We start from the raw sequence: 20,778 nt of genomic DNA, 5'->3' as shown, positions 1-20,778 counted from the left end.
GTCCATGATCTTACCTGCAATGACCATGTTCTCAACCCTTTTGGTCAATGCATCAAGTATGCTTGCCAAATGTGAAGTCATGCCATCAAATTAGCCTTCATCTACACCTCATATACATTATGAACATTTCGCAATGCATCAGGGTTTGAGGCTTGATGACACTCCTCAACCATGACAAAATCGAGGTCGTTCACCGTAAAATACGTTTTAACAGATTGTTTCCAATGTATGTTATCGGTCAAATTAGAAAAGGCAACTAACGGAAAATCATACAACGACATATTGGTGAAAAAACAAACATATTGATCTACATTAGATTTTAGCAAATACTCTTGAAAACAAATCCAATCTGGTTTAGCAAAATCTAAATGAACTCTGTAACACATCTAGTTTTGCAATGACGCTTCAGTGGTTTAGGACAAAAGCCACCGAAGGGTAGTCAATTTATCCCTCATCTGAATTGAGACACTCTCAACCAGTCACTACACCAGAACAAATCTTGTTCCTATAATGATTAGCCATCATTGATGTGGTCAAGAAATCAATAACCATCTTAACAATTTCCCATAAGTGTGACCCTTCATTTTAGATCCTAGAGTTTCGCCCCAAGCAGCCAATATGATGGGAAAAAATCCGGTTGGGACAAAAACTAAAGCGACCCTATCCATTTCTGGAGTTCATCTTGATATTGACCAATCACATAAACCATCCAAAGGGGGACGCTCCTAGGGCGCAACGAGGCCGTGCAAGAAGATCTCATGGTGCAAACCAATGAAGAATACCGCAGGACATATTGACACACATCCTTCATCCACTTACTATAAATACTCTCTCCGTCCACCTTGATATTGACCCATGCAGACACCATCCGAAGGGGGATGGTCCCAGGGCACCATGAGGTCAAGCATGAATCTCACGATGTGATTATTCAGGGAGAAACGTGAGTGGAATTGACATATCTTATATATCTTTTCATCCTACTGAATATTTTAAAACATAGGGTTTAGTTTACTTAGAAAAAACACGACCAATTATTTTTACTAAGTGACTGTTTAGGTTTGCCCAAAAGTTACTCTTACTTTTGAAAGTTAAACAACTTTTGATCATCATTCATTAAACACTTTAATGAACTCTTTGATCAATTGTTGCATGCTTACAGTAAATCTATCTAATTCACCTTTCCAAGTAGGTTTCTAGGTAGGGATGTTTCGTTTCTGTCAGCTTAAATACCCTAGCCTAGCCAGAACCCACCGTAGACAAAAGGTCTCTTATAGATAGATTTATTGCACATTTAATCTTTTGTTCAAATCAATTTAATCCTATTAAACTGATTTAAAAGATTACACTTAGGTTTCTAATCTCATTAGAACCATGAACTTAGGTCTATCTCAATCAAATTTTAAAACCCTTTTAAAAAATGATTTTTCCTAAGTTCACATGCAACTCTTTCTTATTTATTTAAGTTCTAATTTCCATTATAACTCTTATAAAAGGAAACAACTAAAACCATCCACAATGCGAAGCAACACATTCTTGAGGCATTTATAATTCTTATAAATCAACTTAAGTGTCATGCTCCATGCATTGCTCATTCATTACTAGTTGTATATAACTCTTATATAACAAAGTAATGAACCAAACATACATGCTCTAATACATCCTTATACTATAACACTTATAATATAAAGATGATGCATGAATATGCTTAATGAATGCATAAATATAACTTCTATTATATGATGCATGAGCATGCTTTAATGTAAACAAATACTATTTAGGTTATCATTTAAGGCATGATCCACTTGTATATCTCATACATATGCTTAAGTTTACATAAGATAACCATGGAACTTTGTTTATTGGATAGAGTAAAAACTAGAATGAAATAACACTTATTTTATTCGTAAACAATGTGTATAATTACAAACAATGAGAGTCCAAGAGAATTAGGACACTAATACTAACACGACCAACCTTTGGTCTTCTTCCTCAATGAGAATAACATCTCCATGCTTCAAAACTTCATCACGAACGACTCAAAACACTTCAATCACTTTGAATACAGACTTGATAGCTTGTTAATTATGCCCAAAAACGCAGGAGCCCTTACAAATTAAAAGTTTGTAAACTTAAAGAAAGCTTTAAATAGAGGCAATCATCCCGTAAACATCAATCAAACACATTTAACTCTTAAACGTATTGTAGAACAAACTTAAAACCTACCAAGACTGTAAAGGAAGTTCAATATAGCAATGGAATTTGAAATATCAGAACAACTTGGCTCTGATACCAATTGAAGGAAATCTAAATTGAGATCCAGTGAGAGAAAGCGGATCGTTCCAAATCCCATTGAGAAAGAACACTAACAATTATTGTCTAAACGGAAACAATTATGCATAAATAGTAAATTACAACATGCTTCTTTAAAAGATTGAACAAGGGATAGAGTATGCAAACCTTTGAAGAACTCTACTTCAAATATCCCTTGATCGTTCAGCAACTCATTCAACAGCACGAACTCGTACACAACGATCAAAACACTATCTCAACGAATGACTGGATGCACCTCAATCACAATCGAGTTCAATCCGATCCTCGAACGAAAATAGAACATCACCACAATGGTTACCTTTGTATTCTTGGTGTGAGAATCCAGGAGTTGTGGGCTCTGTATGATTTTTTATTGAGGAAAGCAGGAGGCAGAAGATCGAGTAAGTGGGAGATGAAGCCTATCCTATAGACTAGATACTCAATTGTTTAGAAAGACGAAGCCTATCGTATAGATTTTATTCCTCGATCGTGTAGCAACGAGTAAGTGAGTAACTATCATAAAGTAAACTCATAACTTGATCATGTATGCTGTTTATGCTATCGTTTAGTACAACACTTTTACTTGATAGCCCCTTTGTGAGATTAATTTTGAATGAATCATCAACTGAATTTTGGAAAACCATTTTCCTTTTGTCTCACAGTTACCATAAAACTTCTAATAACCTCCCACTCAATTCAGTTATTAGAGAAAAAGAATGATTAATTATCATATAATTAATATGTTATAAATAAATATAATAACCAACTTATCATATTATATTTATAACCTATAGTTTTAATATTTCATCATATGAAACATATAAACCATAGTTGTTTTTCTATTTTACGGTATTTAATATAAATCATATTTATATTAATTCCTCCAATGATAATGTATCAAATACATCGTATCAATTATATCACACATAATTGAATTTCCTCTTGTTAATTTAAACACCTCAAATTAACCCAAAATCTTATTCTCAACATAAACCCATTGAGCTACCAAGGGGACCTCATGGACCTGTAGCTTGAGACTCCAATGGTACGTGAATATCTGATTAAACTCTTAAATCACGAGATCCACAATCCGTTGTTTGTCACTCCACTAAAGACCGATAGCTGCACTCTTTGCATTACAGATATATTTTTGTGTCCATATGACCATTCAATAGTGTGATAACCCTGCACAAATCGCTCGTAAGTACAATTGGGCCAATTCATCATTTTTCCTCGGTAGTTACATCTAACTCCTTAAGTACCAGTGATTCTTCTAATGAACAATAAGTCATAGTCCTACTATGACTAAGTCCTCCCAGGCTAGGAGAGGGTGTGGCAATATGTTCTAGACCTGGAATCAGCCCTTAAGGGAGCAATTTATCTACTTACCCTTGCTTCGGGGAAGGAGTGAATTCTGTCTTGTGTAGCTAAGTTCCCAGCTCCCCAATAAGAAGAATCCCCAAAATTGTAGGCTTGTTGAGTTGGCAATTTGGCCACTCTCACCCATACAGATCAAAAAACCGCCCTTATAGATAAGAGTTCCCAACTCACTCAGGATTAAGGTCATGTCATCTATGGTCATTTTAGTGAAATGTAAGTCTCAATTATCAACGGCGTTATATAAAGAGACTAATCATGTCGTGGTCTGGTCTTATACAAACTCTTTGTATAGGATACCTCCGCTCGCATGACTCCACATGAATGGTCAGGATCAAACCATTTGTAGCACTTTACAACATTTCTAACATCTACAAAGTGGGCTGTATCCGTAGTGTCATCAGGATAAGGTATCCCTTCTTTATCCATCTACTACAGACCATTTAGGTTATTACTTACGGCATGATCGACTTGTATGTTTCCACATACATGCTTAAGTTAAATGAAATAACTACGGATCATAGTTTATTGGATTTGATTAAATGCTTATGAAATAACATTTATTTTATTAATAACAATATGTTTACAAAAATATTTACAAACTACGAGTCTACCAGGAGAATTAGGACATCAATCCCAACAGATTGAACCACAAGATCATTCTTTGAAAACCAGGTTCTCAATCTTCCTTTCTTCATCACCATAACAATGCTGAAGTCTTTGACCATTGACTTTGAATCTTGATCCATTTTCACCTTGCACTTCCACACCTCTATGAAGTGAAGTTTTTACCACTACAAAGGGCCCTAGCAATTAGTTCTAATTTTACTTGGAAACAAACGTAGATGTGAACTAAAAAGAAAAACTCTTTATTTAGGAGAAAATGTATGGTGAATGATCTTCTTGTGATGCCATTTAGCAGTTGTTTCTTTGTACAACTTGGCATTCTCATAAGCTTGATCACGGAACTCTTCTAACTTAACAAGTTTCAATAACCTCTTCTCTTCCACCTTTTGTGGATCAAAGTTTAACATCTTGATGGCCCAATAAGTTTTACTCTCTAGCTCGATTGGTAAATGAAAAGGCTTCCCAAAACACCAATCTATAAGGTAAAATACCAATTGGACTCCTGAAAGTTGTATGGTAAGCCCATAATGCATCATTAAGCTTTAGTGTCCAATCCTTTCTATTAATCCAAACTGTCCTTTCAAGAATTTGTTTGATTTCCCTGTTAGATACCTTAACAAGATCGTTAGTTCGAGGATGGTATGTTGTGGCAATCTTCTTTTTTACACCATATTTATACATCAAGAATCAAACAACTTGTTGCAAAAGTGAGACCCCTCGTTACTTATGATAGCCTTAGGTGTACCAAACCTTGTGAAAATATTTTTATGCACGATTTCAAAACAATGCGGCCATCATTATTCATAGTAGCTACGACTTCTACTTATTTAGACACATAATCAACTACAACTAATATATATGCATAGCCTTCTAAAGACAAAGGAAAGGGTCCTATAAAGTCAATATCCCATACATAAAAAAGTTCCACCTCCAAAATAGAGGTCATAGGAAGCTCATGTTATCTAGAGATATTGCCAATATGTTGGCATCTATCACAAGATTTGGCAAAAGTATAAAAATCTTTAAAAAGAAAAGGCCAATAAAAACCTGATTGAAGCACCTTGGCTGTAGTTTTAGTTGCTCTAAAATAACTTCCATAGGGTGAAGAATGACAAGAGGTCAAGATGTTTACAACTTCCTCCTGATGGACACACTTTCTGATGAGACCATCTGCACACACCTTGTAAAGAAGAGGGTCCTCCCAGTGGTATGGTTTGATTAGGAGGCAACATCTTAGCTACAAGATAATTAACAATGTCAGCAAACCAAGGCAACATGTCCTCTACCTTATATAGATACTCATCAGGGAAGGTCTCAACATTAGCTGAGCTTGGTTTCTCTGCTGAAGCTCAAGTCTAGATAGGTGGTCTGCAACCACATTTTCACATCATTTCTTGTTATTTATATCAAAATCAAATTCTTGCAAAGCAAAACCCATATCATCAATCTAGGTTTGGAATCCTTCATAGAAAACAAAAAATTCAGAGTTGCATGGTCAGTATGAATAATTACCTTAAATACCAGTAAGTAGGGCCTAAACTTATCAAAAGCAAATACAATAGGTAGCAACTTTTTTTTCAGTAGTAATGTAATTATGTTGAGTACTATCAAAAGTTTTCCTAGTTTAATATATCACCCTAAAAATGTTATCGTTACGTTGGCATAAGACAACACCTAATGCATAATCACTAGCATCACACATAATTTCAAAATGTTAAGACCACATAGGTGCAACAATGACAGGAGCAAAAATAATTTTTTCTTTCAAAAAAGTAAAAGCTTTCAAATATGCACCATAAAAAACAAATTTAGCATATTTTTCTAGAAAGTTGCTTAAGGGTTTAGCAGTTTTTTAAAAGTCTCTGATAAATCTCCTGTAGAACCCTGCATGTCCTAGAAAACTTCTAACTCCTACATTTGTGGGATGTGGCAATTGATTGACTGGATAAATTTTTGCCAATCCACCTCCAAACCATTCTGAGATTCTTTATGCTGCAAGACAATGCCCTCCTTTACCATGAAGTGAAATTTTTCCCAATTTAGCACAAGATTGGCTTCTTGACATCTCTGCGAAATAAGAGTAAGATTGGCAAGACAAGAATCAAAATAAATCCAAAAATAGAAAAGTTATCGATAAACACTTCCATGATCTCCTCTATCAACCTTTGAAAAATTGCCATCATACCTCTATGAAAAGTGGCAGGTGCATTACATAAACTAAAAGACATTCTTCTATAAGCAAATGTTCTATAGGGACAAGTGAAGTTAGTCTTCTCCTGATCAACATAAGTAATAATAATCTTATTATACCCTGAATATCCATATAAGAATCAATAGTAAGAATAACCTGTAATCCTATTGAGTATTTGATGAATAAAAGGAAGTGGAAAATGATATTTTCTAGTAGCTTTGTTTAACTTCCTATAACCGATACAAACATGCCATCCGTCACTAATCTAATGGATATGAATTTATCTTTATCATTCTTGATCACCTTCATTCCACCTTTCTTTGGAACAACCTGCACAGGGCTCACCGAAGAACTGTTAGAAATAGCATAAATGCTTCCTGCATTCAAAAGTTTCCAAACTTCCTTTTCAACCACATCCTTCATGGTGGGATTTAGTCTCTTTTGATGTTCTATTGAAGGAGTAAAGGAATCTTACATCAATATTCTGTGCATAAAGATTGATGGACTAATCCCCTTATGATCCTCAATAGATCAACCAATTGCAGATTTATTATCCCTTAACACTCTGAATAATTTATCTTATTCACATTCATTTAGATTAACAGAAATAATACCAGGAAAAAAAGAAGAATGATATAAGAATGCATATTTTAGATGAGTAGGCAATTGCTTCAACTGCACAGCAAGTTTCTCTATCTCATTCGCAGTGTGCAAAGAATCAAGAGAAATGCACTTATACATTGTGCTACAAACTTGCAGAATATCTAACCATTTAGCATACAAAGAAATGTCATCCAAGCATGTGTCAGCATCATTACAACCAAAATCTACAATGCTCTGTTATAAATAATCTCTAGCAAGTTAGACATTAGCATGTTTCTCAAAAGTTCTATCAATCATATCTATCATATTGTAAGAACTAACCTCATCATGGTGTTTCAAAAACTTGTAGATGTTAAAGGCTATATTTTCATCATTCACCCTTACCTTTTTGGACATCAACTAAACCTCTTTCAATGGCTAAGAATGGCCGCCCAAGTAGATAGGAATTTCATAATCCTTCTCCTGTCTAACACTACAAAATTAGCAGGAAAAATAAACTTGTTAACCTTAACTAAAACATCTTCAACAACACCTCTAGAATATGTCAAAGATATGTCAGGTAGCTACAAAGAGATTGCAGTGGGTTACACTTCTGCAACATCAAGCTTCCTGAAAATAGTAAAGGCATTAAATTAATGGAAGCACCAAGATCAAATAAAGCTATAGCAATAGTCAGTGAACCAATGGTACAAAGAATAGTAAAACTCCTTAGATATTTGAGCTTTTGTGGTACCTTTTTTTGCAACACAATACTGCACTCTTCAGTCAGACCATTCATCCCATATTTCTTAAAAGGGAAATTTTTACAAGTAGATAAAATATCAAACTATTTACAAAAATAGTAAAATAAAATACTGATAGACACTGATATACTTCTATTAGCCTTTATCAGTGATAGACGTCTATTTGTTTCTATCACTGATGGACACTGATAGACTTTTATTAGCCTCTATCAAAGAATATTAAAATTTTTCTATTTTGTGTAAATAGATTTTTTTTTAAATTTCTTAAAATCTCCCTTTCTTAAAACTATTCTTCTTTGACAAAATATCTTTCATGAATTTCACATAATTAGGCATTTTCTCTAAATCTTCCAAGAAGGGAATATTAATATGAAATTTCTTTAAAATCCCTAGAAACTTAGAAATTGCTCATCTAACTTCTTTTTCTGGAACCTCTGAGGATAAGGAATATTATTAGGCATAAAGAGTATAGAGCAAAAGGCTTACCTAAAGATGATTCTAGTTCCTTTACCTTTTTACCTTTTTTTTTTGTTGCTGTTCCTTAACAACTTTCTCTGTTTTTATATTTCACGAGGTTCATCATTGAGCTCTTCCACTTCTTGTTTAAGTGGCTCATCATCATCGTCATCTATCAAATGAGTGGCCAGCTTTTTCCCGTTCCTCAATGTCAAGGCTTTGCATTGCTCTTTTGAATTCTTCTAAGAACAATTGGGGAATTTACCTTTTTGCATTGTTTGAAGGAAAGTAGTAATTTGACTAAGATGCACCTCCAAATTCTGAATTGCCTTCCTATGAGCCCGAACTATGTTCTCCAAAATTGTTGTTCTTTCTCAATTCTTCCACAAATTCTAACATTGCTTCTTTTAGAGAGGATTTCCTTTCACATTCGATGGACCTGCACTAGAGATACCAAACGGTGCCTACAAAATATTCTTATTATTAGTATAAGAATAATTCTCATGGTTTCTTCAACTAGGATGATAGTGAGTAGGAATTTTTGATGGCCTCTATAATGTACCCTGTCAACATAATTGGTCATCTTGCTCTCTAGTGTTTCCCAAATTTGTTCAGATTCAATTGCCATGGTTGCTTGGGAGGCTATAGATTGTGAATTCAAAGCTTGCAGTCCTGCAACCAATTTATTCAAAGTGTTAGTAATTGTGGACAATTGAGCCTTATTGACACTTACCTCAATAACACCATACACTCTGGAGGTTTTGGTGGTGGATTCCCTATCAATTGGCCAATTGTAACTTGTACTGGCCATGTCCTTCAAGATAACATAGGCCTCATTAGCAGTTTATCGAAAGATCGATCCCTAGTGGTAGCATCTAGGATGGATTTAGTGTTACCATTCAATCCATTGTAAAACAACTAAACTTGTAACCAATTAGGATATCCATGTGGGGGGCATCACCTCAAAAGGTCCTTGTATCTTTCCCAATATTCATATAAGTGTACATCAAACTGTTGAGAGAAAGCAACAATCTCTTATCTCAATTTAGAAGATTTGGTAGGTGGAAAGTACTTGTTCAAAAAGGCTTAAGCTAGTCCCCTAAGTTGCAGTGCTCTCTGGTGGAATTGTTTCAAGTTAATCCTTGGCTCAATCTTGCAAATAGAAAAGATATAATCTGAGTCTTATGGTATCGTTTAAAACTCCATTAATTTTTATCATCCTACAAATTACAAGAAATGATCTCAGATGCTTATGAGGATCTTCAGTAGAGTGTCTTCTAAAAGCAATGTCCCTCGCCATTTGAATCAATCCCGTCTTCGCTCAAAATTGTTTGCATTTATAGGTGCATTCACGATCCCAGGTTGAGCTATGAGAAATGGTGGTTGGAAATAATCCAGAATAGCTTTCTCCACTTCCTCAGCTATGACTTCCTCTTTTTTTTCTTGTGTGTCCCTATGATTTCTCCTCAAAGTATGTTCTATCTTAGGATCAAAAGGTAGAAGAATATTTTCCTTACCACGGGTCATGCACTAGAGAGAACTCCAACAAGATTAACACAAACATAAGCCTTAGTCTAAAATTTATACAAATATTAAATAGTAAGCACAAATCATTAGTTGATCCCCGACAACGGTGCCAAAAACTTGATGCAATGTGCAAGTGAACACGATCAAGTTATAGTATTAAAAAGCGTAAAAGGCTAAGTATCATCCTCGGGGATCAACAAACAGTTGCTACTTATCTATTTACAACCATGTCTATTTTAGCTAATGAATTGGTAAAATATAGCGTTTTATACTATAACATTTATAATATAAAGATGATGCATGACTATGCTTTATGCATGCATAAATATAACTCTTATATTATATGATGCAGAGCATGCTCTTATGTAATTTAAATCATGCTTCTCTAAATCATAACATTTATAATAAAGAGATGATGCATGACCAATGTATAACCTAAGGTGGGATTTATTCTATATGGCATACCATATGACATATAAATAAACATACATGCTATATACATTCACAAAGATTAATGGACCAGGATGAACTGCCTCAAAACCGAAAATAAAAATTCTATCTATTACATTTTCCATCCAACAAACCGGTTCACAGGCGAACCGTGTCTTGAACTATCCGGGCGAAGCTCCCATCATTTAGTAAACACGATCGGGTATACACGATTGTTTAGCTACGATCGAGTACCAATTGCTATGCGATGAAGCATAAGGTACCCGATCGATTAGCGCACAAGATATTAATCCGCGAGTCTAAACGATCATTTAGACAACAACGTTGCTGTGAAGCATGATCGTCTAGATGATCATATAACAAGTGCTTAAGTAAACTTTTTATTCCGTGATCGTGTAGTCAGGAACTAAGCGATGAAGCTGGCTGAGCTACACGGTCATCTAGTGTGTGCGTGTCAGCATTCTCCCAAGTATCCGATACTCAACAATCGTTTACCCCATCATTTGCACGACCCGACTAATGCTTGGTCGTCTTCATCCTCGAAGAAAAACAACTCCTTGCCTTGAAGCCTTATCATGAACGACTCATAGAGACTCACACACTTTGAATTTACAGACTCTATAGCAAGTTAATATGCCCAAAAACACAGGGGCTTTTACAATTAACTTCAAATGTAAAAGAATTTAAATGACTAGAGGCTTCATCCCAGAAAACTCCATTAATCAACATCCAAAAACCCATTTAACAATTAAATAGAGTGCAGACATGCTTTACCCACCGAGAAAGTAAATGTTATTCTCTATATCAATGAATTTGGAATATCAAAACCTGGCTCTGATACCAATTGAAGGAACCCTTATCAAAGAGTACCTCTGAGTGGAAGCAAATAATTCCAAAATCATTATGATAGAATTACCGCATTCACAATCAAACATACAAGTTATGCATTAACAACAAATTACGACATGCTTTGAACTTTAAACAATAAAAGAGCAAGATACATTCCAATGTAAGCACTCTTCTTCACTTCAAATCTCTCTCTCGTCATGGAAGCTAATTTTGCTATCACTGAGATCGTCCACCAAATCTGGCTATCGTCTACCCACAAACAAACTCCTCATGAACAAGGCAGCAGGGAAGACACCACCATTTGAAACCCTTGGTATTCTCGGAGTGAGAATCCAGAAGATGTGGGCTCTATTGGATTTGGTAGAGGGAAGGAGGAAGGAACGATCGTTTACCACGACCAAGCAAGTGGGAGATATTAGGAGTCTATCGTATAGACGAATGCTTGATTGTTTAGGTAGAGGTACACGATCGTGTAGTAAAAGGGGCTTGATCGTATAGACGATCATTTAGTAAAACGCGAGGGCACATGATCACATAGAAAAAGCTAGATGATCATTTAGGTAATTCTATGCGATCGTTTAGGAAATACGCACGTGTACACGATCGTTTAGTGAATTTGAGCTGTTGTGTATGGTCTTAGTTTGCTATGCGATAGGCAGTGTACTCAATTAGTGAGCGAATGTCTGATCTCTTGCAAAATGAAAACCATTTTCATTTTATCCTTCAGTTACGAAAACTAAATATAACCTTACACTATCTCATTCGGTTACGAAGAAAAAACTGGCACAATTAACCCATAATTGTTTAAATGAAAAAATAAATATAATCATATTATATTTATAACCTATGGTTTAATGTCACATCATATGCAACATATGAACCATAGTCATTTTCTCCTCCACTAGATATAAATCATATTTATATCATTTTTCTCCAATTAATGTATCTCATACATCATGTTAAATATATCATATATACTTGACCAGTTCAATCAAATCATATATAATCGAACTCCCTCTTGTCAATTTGAACACTTCAAACTGACCCAAAAACTGATTCTCAACTTGAATCCATTGATCTACCAAGGGGACCTTATGCACCTATGGCTTGAAGCTTCAATGGTACGTGAATAGCCGACTAAACTCTTTAGCCACGAGATCCACCATCCGTTAACTGCCAGGAATTCCACTAAAGACTGATAACTGCACTCTTCTCACCACAGATATATTTTCGTGTCCATCAGATATAACCAATCAACAGTACGATAACCCTTAATAGATGCTCGTAAGTACAGCTGAGCCAATTTACCATTTTGCCCCTATAGTTACATCTAACTCCTCAAGTACCACTGATCCCTCTACTGAACAATACAACATAGTCCTACTATGTTTGGATACCTCTCGGGCCATGAGAATGTGTGTGGTGCCACATCGTTTAAGCCTTAGAATCAACCTTTAAGAGAGAAATCTATCTATTCACCCCTGCTTCAGGGAAGGAGTGAATTCCATCTTGTGTAGCTAAGTTTCCAACTTCCAAATCAGACGAATCCCCAAAGTGGTAGGTTTCAGTCGGCGATCTGGCCACTCGTGCCCATGCAAGTCAAAGGACCGCCCTCAAAGGTAGGAATTCCCAACTCACTCAGGATTGAGGTCATGTTACCTATGGTCATCTTAGTAAGGTGAAGTCTCTGTCATGAATGACATTATATAACGAGACTATAACACTTTGTGATCTGGTCTTATACAAACTTCTTTGTATAAGACGTCCCTACTCCCATGTCTCCACATGAATGATCAGAATTAGACCTTCTGTAGCAAGTCACAACACTTGTAACTATTCTACAAAGTGGGCCACATCCGTAGCATTACTAGGATAAGGTTTCCCTCCTATATCCATATATTACAGACCATTGTGGTAAAGCAAATAAAACATCCAATGTTCCATAGACAATAGTGAAGAAAAATATCATATATTATTACATCATAAGCGTTTGTTCAAAACTGTGTTTTCAAACTACAGAACCCAACGAGAGTTTAGGGCATCATCCCCAATAGAGAAAACCTTCATTTACTAAAACTATTTTATAAAAACAAATATTTTACATACATTTAGTGACAACTCAATATGTTGCTTAATTTTTTTAATATTTGGTGGCAATAGTTAACACGTTGAATTTTTTTGTGTCATCATGTTAATATATGTTGCTAATAAGGATTTATTGTGACATCTTTTTCAACATGTTGCTATAAATGATCTTTTACTGATAAAAATTGCTTGTGTCATTAAAATATTGTCAATGAAACTACTTTTTTGGTAGTGACTAAATCATGGTTAGCTTTAATGGAAACTCAAGTCTCAATCTAGTTTTTTTCTTAATTCTTTGAATCTTCATCGAGCTGTAAGTAAGATTCTTTTGTCCACAACTAAACTTAACTCATACATAACTGAAATTCATTAGACCATACACGTCGCCTATACGTGTATTTTCCCTCATATGCGACTCCAGCTAACTTGCCTCTACTCTAGGCTAAGTTAGAGGCTCAAGCTTGCCCATATATTAGGCTATGTTCATCACAATGTAATGCCACATAATCTTGGTTCCCAACAATATTTCCCTCACACTTCCCAAACAAGCTATAACACTTTATTAGGGCTTACAAGGTGATTTAGGCACTTATTAGACCTTTTGTGGCATAATAACACTTATCGGGCTCCATCAGCCTACTTCGGTGTCTATCAGATTTCTCCTGGCTAAATGGTCACTTACTGAGCTTTACGAAGTGATTAGAATGTATATCAGGACATCACAGGCAAGTATCGTGCCAACTAAGAACTATCGAGTCCCATTAATGCTTTTAGATCTATCTCATGCGTCTGGATGTCATCAACTTTCTCTCTCCTGCTTGAACATGCTTAATAAGAATCAACCCATGGTTAACTTTCCAATTCTTAGTTCCTTGGACATCCATTGATCTTATCGAGGCATGAACATTCTCGTTTCCATACCACATCAAAACTACATCTAGGTGCTGATAACGGGCAGAAATGCACGTTATCATAGTATTGAGTTCTTAAACAATGCTGGGTTGCGTTGATAAAATGTGTTAAATTGCGTCCAAAAAGCTTTAAGTTTATTACATTGCGGTCACATGCGTTCATCGCATAGAAATAGTCGATTCTTGTATTTTTATGTAGAATACGCGTTGACGCAAGGCGGAAAGAGTGATCATAGGAAATCATTGGTCGAGCGCAGCATTACCGCAAGGCTTTGCGATGATTTGTGTTCGCAAACATCTGCTCAAGAAGGATTTTCACATAGAATTGGCGTAACTTGGTGGGCGCATCTGGGTGAAAGGCATAATTAATCACGATGGGACAAAAAGTTGATGACAATTGAATCTGAATTAAGTTGATAGCCACTAACGATAACAAGTACATTCAGCTTTTCGGTGACCAATATTCGGCGCATCAGTTAGGGAATTAAAGTCATCCCATCTGTGCAATCATAAGAGGTTCTGTGAAAGCATCCTTCAGAAAAGGGGTTCCATCTGTTCAGCAGTTCGGATTAGTTAGCTCAGCACGTCTTTGTCCATAGTTTTCCTTTTTATTTTAAGGCGGAGAAAGGGAAGAGTAGAGATGTTGGAAGATCGCTCAGGGAAACTTGAGAGAGAACCCGAAGGCATAGAAGCACAGAGTGGGCCGACTCTCGCGAGAGTGAGATTATCTTTTGAACACGAATAGAAAAGACAGTGTAAAAGCCCGGGAAGCAAGAGATTGCTACCATGCTCTTTATTCTATTCTTGCATTGTTGTTTTGTACTTCATCTTTATATTTATACCATGAAAGTTGTTATTCTACATCTGTTCACTCTCTTAGTATGCATGAGTAGCTAAACTTGTAGAATGGGTTGAGAAGAACTAAGCTAACATGACCTAGGATGTTCATTGCTTGCGATTATCTTGTGTTATGCTGTGCCAAACATCCCTTTAGTGCTACTCGAGAGAGAGTCTAAAGAAAGAACCTAAGACTTGAGAGAGCTAGGTTAGAGTATAGACTTGAGAGAGAAAGATTAGAATTGCATAAACAAGAGATAGGGACTTAGAGATGACCTCTTTTTGTCAACCTGCATCGCATGCATCCGAGAGATAGGTATGATATTATGTGGTCGACTTATTTGTGTGTGTGTCATTTTGTCATCGCATAAATAAGAATAGAGGCTTATGTGTAGGTCCTATAGACTTATCGCATATATTGCATGCGTTCTAGCCTTAGAAGCTGTGGCATTCGCACCGATAGGTGGTTTACTATTGTATGCATGTTGCATGATCAAATAGCATGAATGAATCCTAGGAAGTGTTAGACGAAACTTTTCTCAACCCGTTCACTGCATACTCATCGCATCTTTCGTTTTATCAACTCTTTTCGAACTCCGCCGCATTTATTTATTTTCATTACCGCAACAAACAAAACCAACACTTATTTGAGTTACCGGTTACCGCAAAATTTTCTAAAAATTACCGCCGCAACCTATTTTTCCAAGTCCCTGAGTTCGACCCTGGACTTACCAGGAAACTCAGTGGGGTTTAAACTTGGATTCCACTGAGAAAACTTGAGTGCTCAACGCATTTTCATCATCGCAATTCATCCATAACTCCACATCATAAAATAACGCATCAAGTTTTTGACACCGTTTTCGGGGACTTCGACAAAATAGTGTGCTAACGGTAATTTTTCTGATTTCTTTATAGACTCTCAATCTCTAGTGAATTACGACCCAGAGATTGAGAGAACATTCAGACAGATATTAAGAGACCGCCAACAACAACAGTCAGATAAAGAAGAGATGGCGGAGCAACCTAGAAATGGAGCACCAAACGAAAATAATGTCATCGTGAATCCAATCCTTCTATCTAACGATCGCAATAGGCCCATTAGGGACTATGCATCGCCAAATATCTTGATTTCACTCTAGGAATCATGAGGTCTGCCCTCGATGGAAGTAGATTCGAAATGAAACCAGTGATGCTATAGATGATCCAGACTGCAGGACAATTTGGAGGCCGACGTGGCGAGGACCCGCACGCCCACCACCGTAGCTTTATAGAAATCTGCAATACTTTTGTGTTCCCGAACATCTCTGCCGAAGAAGTTCGACTAACTTTGGAACAGGTCATGGGAACAGGTCGTAGAGAAATTTATGAAGAAATATTTTCCGCCTACTGAGAACGCTAGATGAAGGAAACTCATAACAAATTTTGAACAAGACGTGGACGAATCGCTCAGTGATGCCTAGGTGAGGTTTAAGAGGTTGGTTCAGGACTGTCCACATAATGGATTGCCAGACTGCCTTCAAATGGAAATCTTTTATCATGGTTTAAATCCCGCTTCGCAGACCGCTGCCAATGCGGCAGCTGCTGGTGGTCTGCTTGACAAAACGTATGGAACAGGTCATGGGAATATCTCTGCCGAAGAAGTTCTGTGATTAGGAAAGAAAATGGGCATATTCCCTCGAGACAGAAGAAATCACTTCATGGGAACAGGTCGTAGAGAAATTTATGAAGAAATATTTTCTGCCTACTGAGAACGCTAGATGAAGGAAACTCATAACAAATTTTGAACAAGACGTGGATGAATCGCTCAACGATGCCTAGGTGAGGTTTAAGAGGTTGGTTCAGGACTGTCCACATAATGGATTGCCAGACTGCCTTCAAATGGAAATCTTTTATCATGGTTTAAATCCCGCTTCGCAGACCGCTGCCAATGCGGCAGCTGCTAGTGGTCTGCTTGACAAAACGTATGATGAGGCTAAGAACAGCTTGGATCGCATCCCTAAAAACCACGAGTATTAGAGAGAGAGTGATCAGAGACTGAAAATCAAGAATAACGACGCAAGTAATGGTGCTATTGCTTCACTACAAAATCAGATGACGACAATGATGAACTTAATTTAGGGAATTGCGATCAGTAGCCTAATACCACAAAATGGGAAAGTAAATGCAATTAGTCAAAACACTGCAAGGTGTGCGACTTGCGGTGATGAGCTCGCAATGGAAGAATGCCCATAGAATCCACAGTCTATTTGCTTTGTAAAAAATAATCGATTTTCAAATACCTACAACCCCGGGTGGAGAAACCACCCCAATTTTGCATGGAAGAATAAACAGTAGAATTTCCAATTTGTGGCGCAGAAAGAAAGGCCACCTGGATTATTCCCGTGCAATAACGGTCAGGCAAGCAATCAAGCCAGTAGCTCACAACCGTCGCAATCTTCCTCCCTAGAAAGCCTATTGAAGCAATATATAGAGAAAAATGAAACTATGCTTCAAAGTTAGGCTACGTCCATCTGCCATCTAGAATTACAAATGGGCCAGATTGCAAGTGAGCTAAGGAACAGACCGCAAGGGGCTCTGCCGAGTTCAACAGAACTCCCACGCAACCCTAGGGGATCAGGTAAAGAGCAATGTCAGGTTATGACATTGCGTTGTGGAAAAATTATGGAGGGAGAAAAAACAGGAGCCGAGCTGAACTCCTTCCATTGCACCGGAACCTGAAGTTTCAGTGACACAAGGAGAAGAAGGAGAAAAAGAAGCAATAGAGCCTGAAGTTTTGTCCACCTCAAAGCAGACAGAGAAGGGGACTGTGAGAGTGTAGTTACCACCTTTCCCGCAGAGACTAAGAAAGAAAAAGAACGAAGAGGTACAGTACCAACGCTTCCTATCTATTTAAAAAAATTACAAATTAATATTCTAATCAGTGAAGCGATTGAGGAGATGCCTGCCTACGCGAAGTTTCTGAAGGATATGGTAACCAAGAAGAGAGGAGCTGGTAAGTTTTCCATGGTGGCTTTAACACAGAGTTCGAAATCAATAATTCCACCGAAGATGAGTGATCCTGGGAGCTTTACTATACCTTACTCCATAGGAGGACTATACATCGGGCAAGCCTTGTGTGACCTTGGAGCCAGCATTAATTTGATGCTTCTATCGATCTTTAAGCAGCTGAATGTGGGGCAACTTGCGCCCACAACTGTGACTCTCCAACTTGTAGATAGATCTCTGGTGGATCCAGAGGGGAAGGTAAAGGACGTGCAGATCACCATCGATAAATTTATTTTACCAGTCGACTTCATCATCTTAGATTACGAGGCCGACAAATATGTGCCCATCATCTTGGGCCGACCATTTTTATCAATAGATCATGCCCAGATTGATATGCATAAAGGGGAGATCACTTTGAGCATAAATGGACAGAAGCTCAAGTTCAACATCATCCGTGCCATGAAGTTTCCTGACGAAGAAGACTGTCTAACTCAGACGACGACCAAAATTTTATTGAAGAAGAAAAGCTTGACGAAGAAAATGAAGAAGAGGATGCAAGCGCATCCATTGCTGCCTGTAATACGATCATAACAAAAACAAGCAAGGAATAAGGGATGATCACAAACCAAGAAGAAGAGCCAATAGAAAAATAAGAAAGAAAAACAACGCAACCGTCCCTAGTTGAACCACCAACAATGGAATTAAAGACCCTGCCAAACCATCTAAAATACGCATTTTTGGGGAAAAATGAGAAGCTGCCAGTAATTATTTCCTCTGAGCTTAACGAAGACTAGAAGAATATGTTGATGAGAATTCTGAGGAAACATGTGTGAGCAATTGGCTGCACGCTCGCCGACATTCGAGGAGTTAGCCCAGCGTACTGTATGCACCGAATTCGTCTTGAAGAAAACCACTAAGGCAACGATCGAACATCAACGCAGACTCAACCTTGCGATGAAAGAGGTCGTTATAAAGGTGATGGTTAAATGCGGGCATTATTTATCCGATAGCAGATAGTACGTGGGTCGGCCCCGTGTAGTGTGTGCCTAAAAAGTGTGGCATGACGATAGTCCCGAATGAAAATAATGAGCTGATACCGCAAAGGACCGTCATAGGCTGGCGCATTTGCATGGACTACCGCAAGCTGAATGTAGCCACAAAGAAAGATCATTTCCCTCTACCGTCCATTGACCAAATGCTAGATCGTCTAGCCGGAAATGACTTTTACTACTTTCTGGATGGTTATGTCAGGTACAACCAGATTATGATTGCTCTTGAAGACCAAGACAAGACCATATTCACCTACCCATATGGGACCTTTGCTTTTCGCTGCATGCTGTTCTGCCTCTGCAATGCGCCAAGCACGTTCCAAAGGTGCATGATGGCCATCTTTTCAGACTATCTCGAGGACTCTGTTGAAATCTTCATGGATGACTTCTCTGTCTATGGGCACACCTATGAAGTTTGTCTAGCCAACTTGGAGAAGATACTGAAGAGATGCGAAGAGACGAATTTGGTTCTTAACTAGGAAAAATGCCATTTTATGGTAAAGGAGGGCATCGTGTTGAAGCACAAGGTTTCCCGGGGCGGGTAAAGCAAAAATTGAAGCAATTGAAAAACTTCCACCACCAACAAGCGTGAAAGTTGTACAAAGTTTCTTGGGGCATGCTGGATTCTATAGACGCTTTGTCAAGGAATTTTCGAAAATAGCACGACCACTGAATGCGTTGTTGGAGGCTGACAGAAAATTTGATTTTTACAATATTGCTTCAACGCATTCAGAACGACCGCACCCGTGTTAATCGCACCTGATTGGACACTTCCTTTTGAAATAATGCGATATAAGTGGGTATGTGGCGGGAGCAGCTTTGGCACAAAAGAGAAAAAAAAATCTTACATCCCATCGCATATGCGAGTAAGACATTAAATCCTGCTCAGTCCAATTACACCACCATAGAGAAAGTGCTACTTGCGGTAATTTTTGCGTTGGAAAAATTTTGAGCATATCTGCTGGGAACAAGGTACTCATCCATACTGATCATTCAACAATAAAGTATTTAATGACAAAGAAGGACGCAAAGCCGAGGCTAATCAGATGGGTTCTCCTACTTCAAGAATTTGACATAGAGATAATAGATCTAAAGGGGACAGAGAACCAAGTTGCGGATCACTTTTCTTGATTGGAAAACCCTGAGGTTGACCGCAATGAGTTAGAGGTGAGTGTGGTGTTCCCAGATGAGCAGCTGTTCCATATTGAGGAATTACCTTGGTATGTGGACATAGTCAACTATCTGGTTTGCGAGCAATTTCCAAAAGAATATAATGACCACCAGAAGAGGAGGCTCAAGCACGAATGTATATCATATTTCTGGGATGAGTCGAATCTATACAAAAGGGGGGCAGACCAGATTCTGCGACTATGCGTACCAAATGCTGCTCAACAACACATAATATCGCAATGTCATGACTCACCATATGGTGGGCACTTTGGAGGACAGCGCACCGCAGCTAAGGTTTTACAAAGTGGATTCTTTTGGCCTACATTGTTTAAGGATGCAGTTGACTACGCAATGAAGTGTGATCAGTGCCAACACACAGGTAACATTTCTTGGAAACGTGCAATGCCGATGAACATCATCTTGGAGCTTGAGTTGTTCGACATATGGGTAATCGACTTCATGGGACTATTCCCTCCCTTGAATGGTAAACATTATATTTTATTAGCCGTTGACTATGTATCCAAGTGGGTAAAGGCAATGCCATGTGTCGCAAGCGATGCAGCAGTAGTCTCTCAATTCTTGAAGAAAAACATTTTCACTCATTTTGG

At 37.6% G+C, this 20,778-nt stretch overlaps 1 protein-coding gene across 1 annotated transcript; it reads right to left on the bottom strand.

The window, feature by feature from the left end:
- Positions 1–6,301: 6,301 nt before the first annotated feature.
- On the bottom strand, positions 6,302–6,928 carry LOC150037449 (uncharacterized). Its single transcript, XM_090312006.1, has 3 exons — positions 6,733–6,928; positions 6,500–6,625; positions 6,302–6,381 (listed from the first exon to the last, which is right to left on the bottom strand). Exons 1-3 carry the CDS (start codon positions 6,926–6,928, stop codon positions 6,302–6,304), a joined length of 402 nt encoding a protein of 133 aa, XP_090168132.1.
- Between the last annotated feature and the right edge of the window lie 13,850 nt (positions 6,929–20,778).

The sequence above is a fragment of the Benincasa hispida genome, chromosome 3, assembly GCF_027475165.1.
Source record: "Benincasa hispida cultivar pf3 chromosome 3, pf3_genome.v1.1, whole genome shotgun sequence".
NCBI classification, from domain to species: Eukaryota; Viridiplantae; Streptophyta; class Magnoliopsida; order Cucurbitales; family Cucurbitaceae; genus Benincasa; species Benincasa hispida.
The sequence above is the reverse complement of the archived record's forward strand: the minus strand, read 5'-3'. Positions and strand labels throughout refer to the sequence as shown.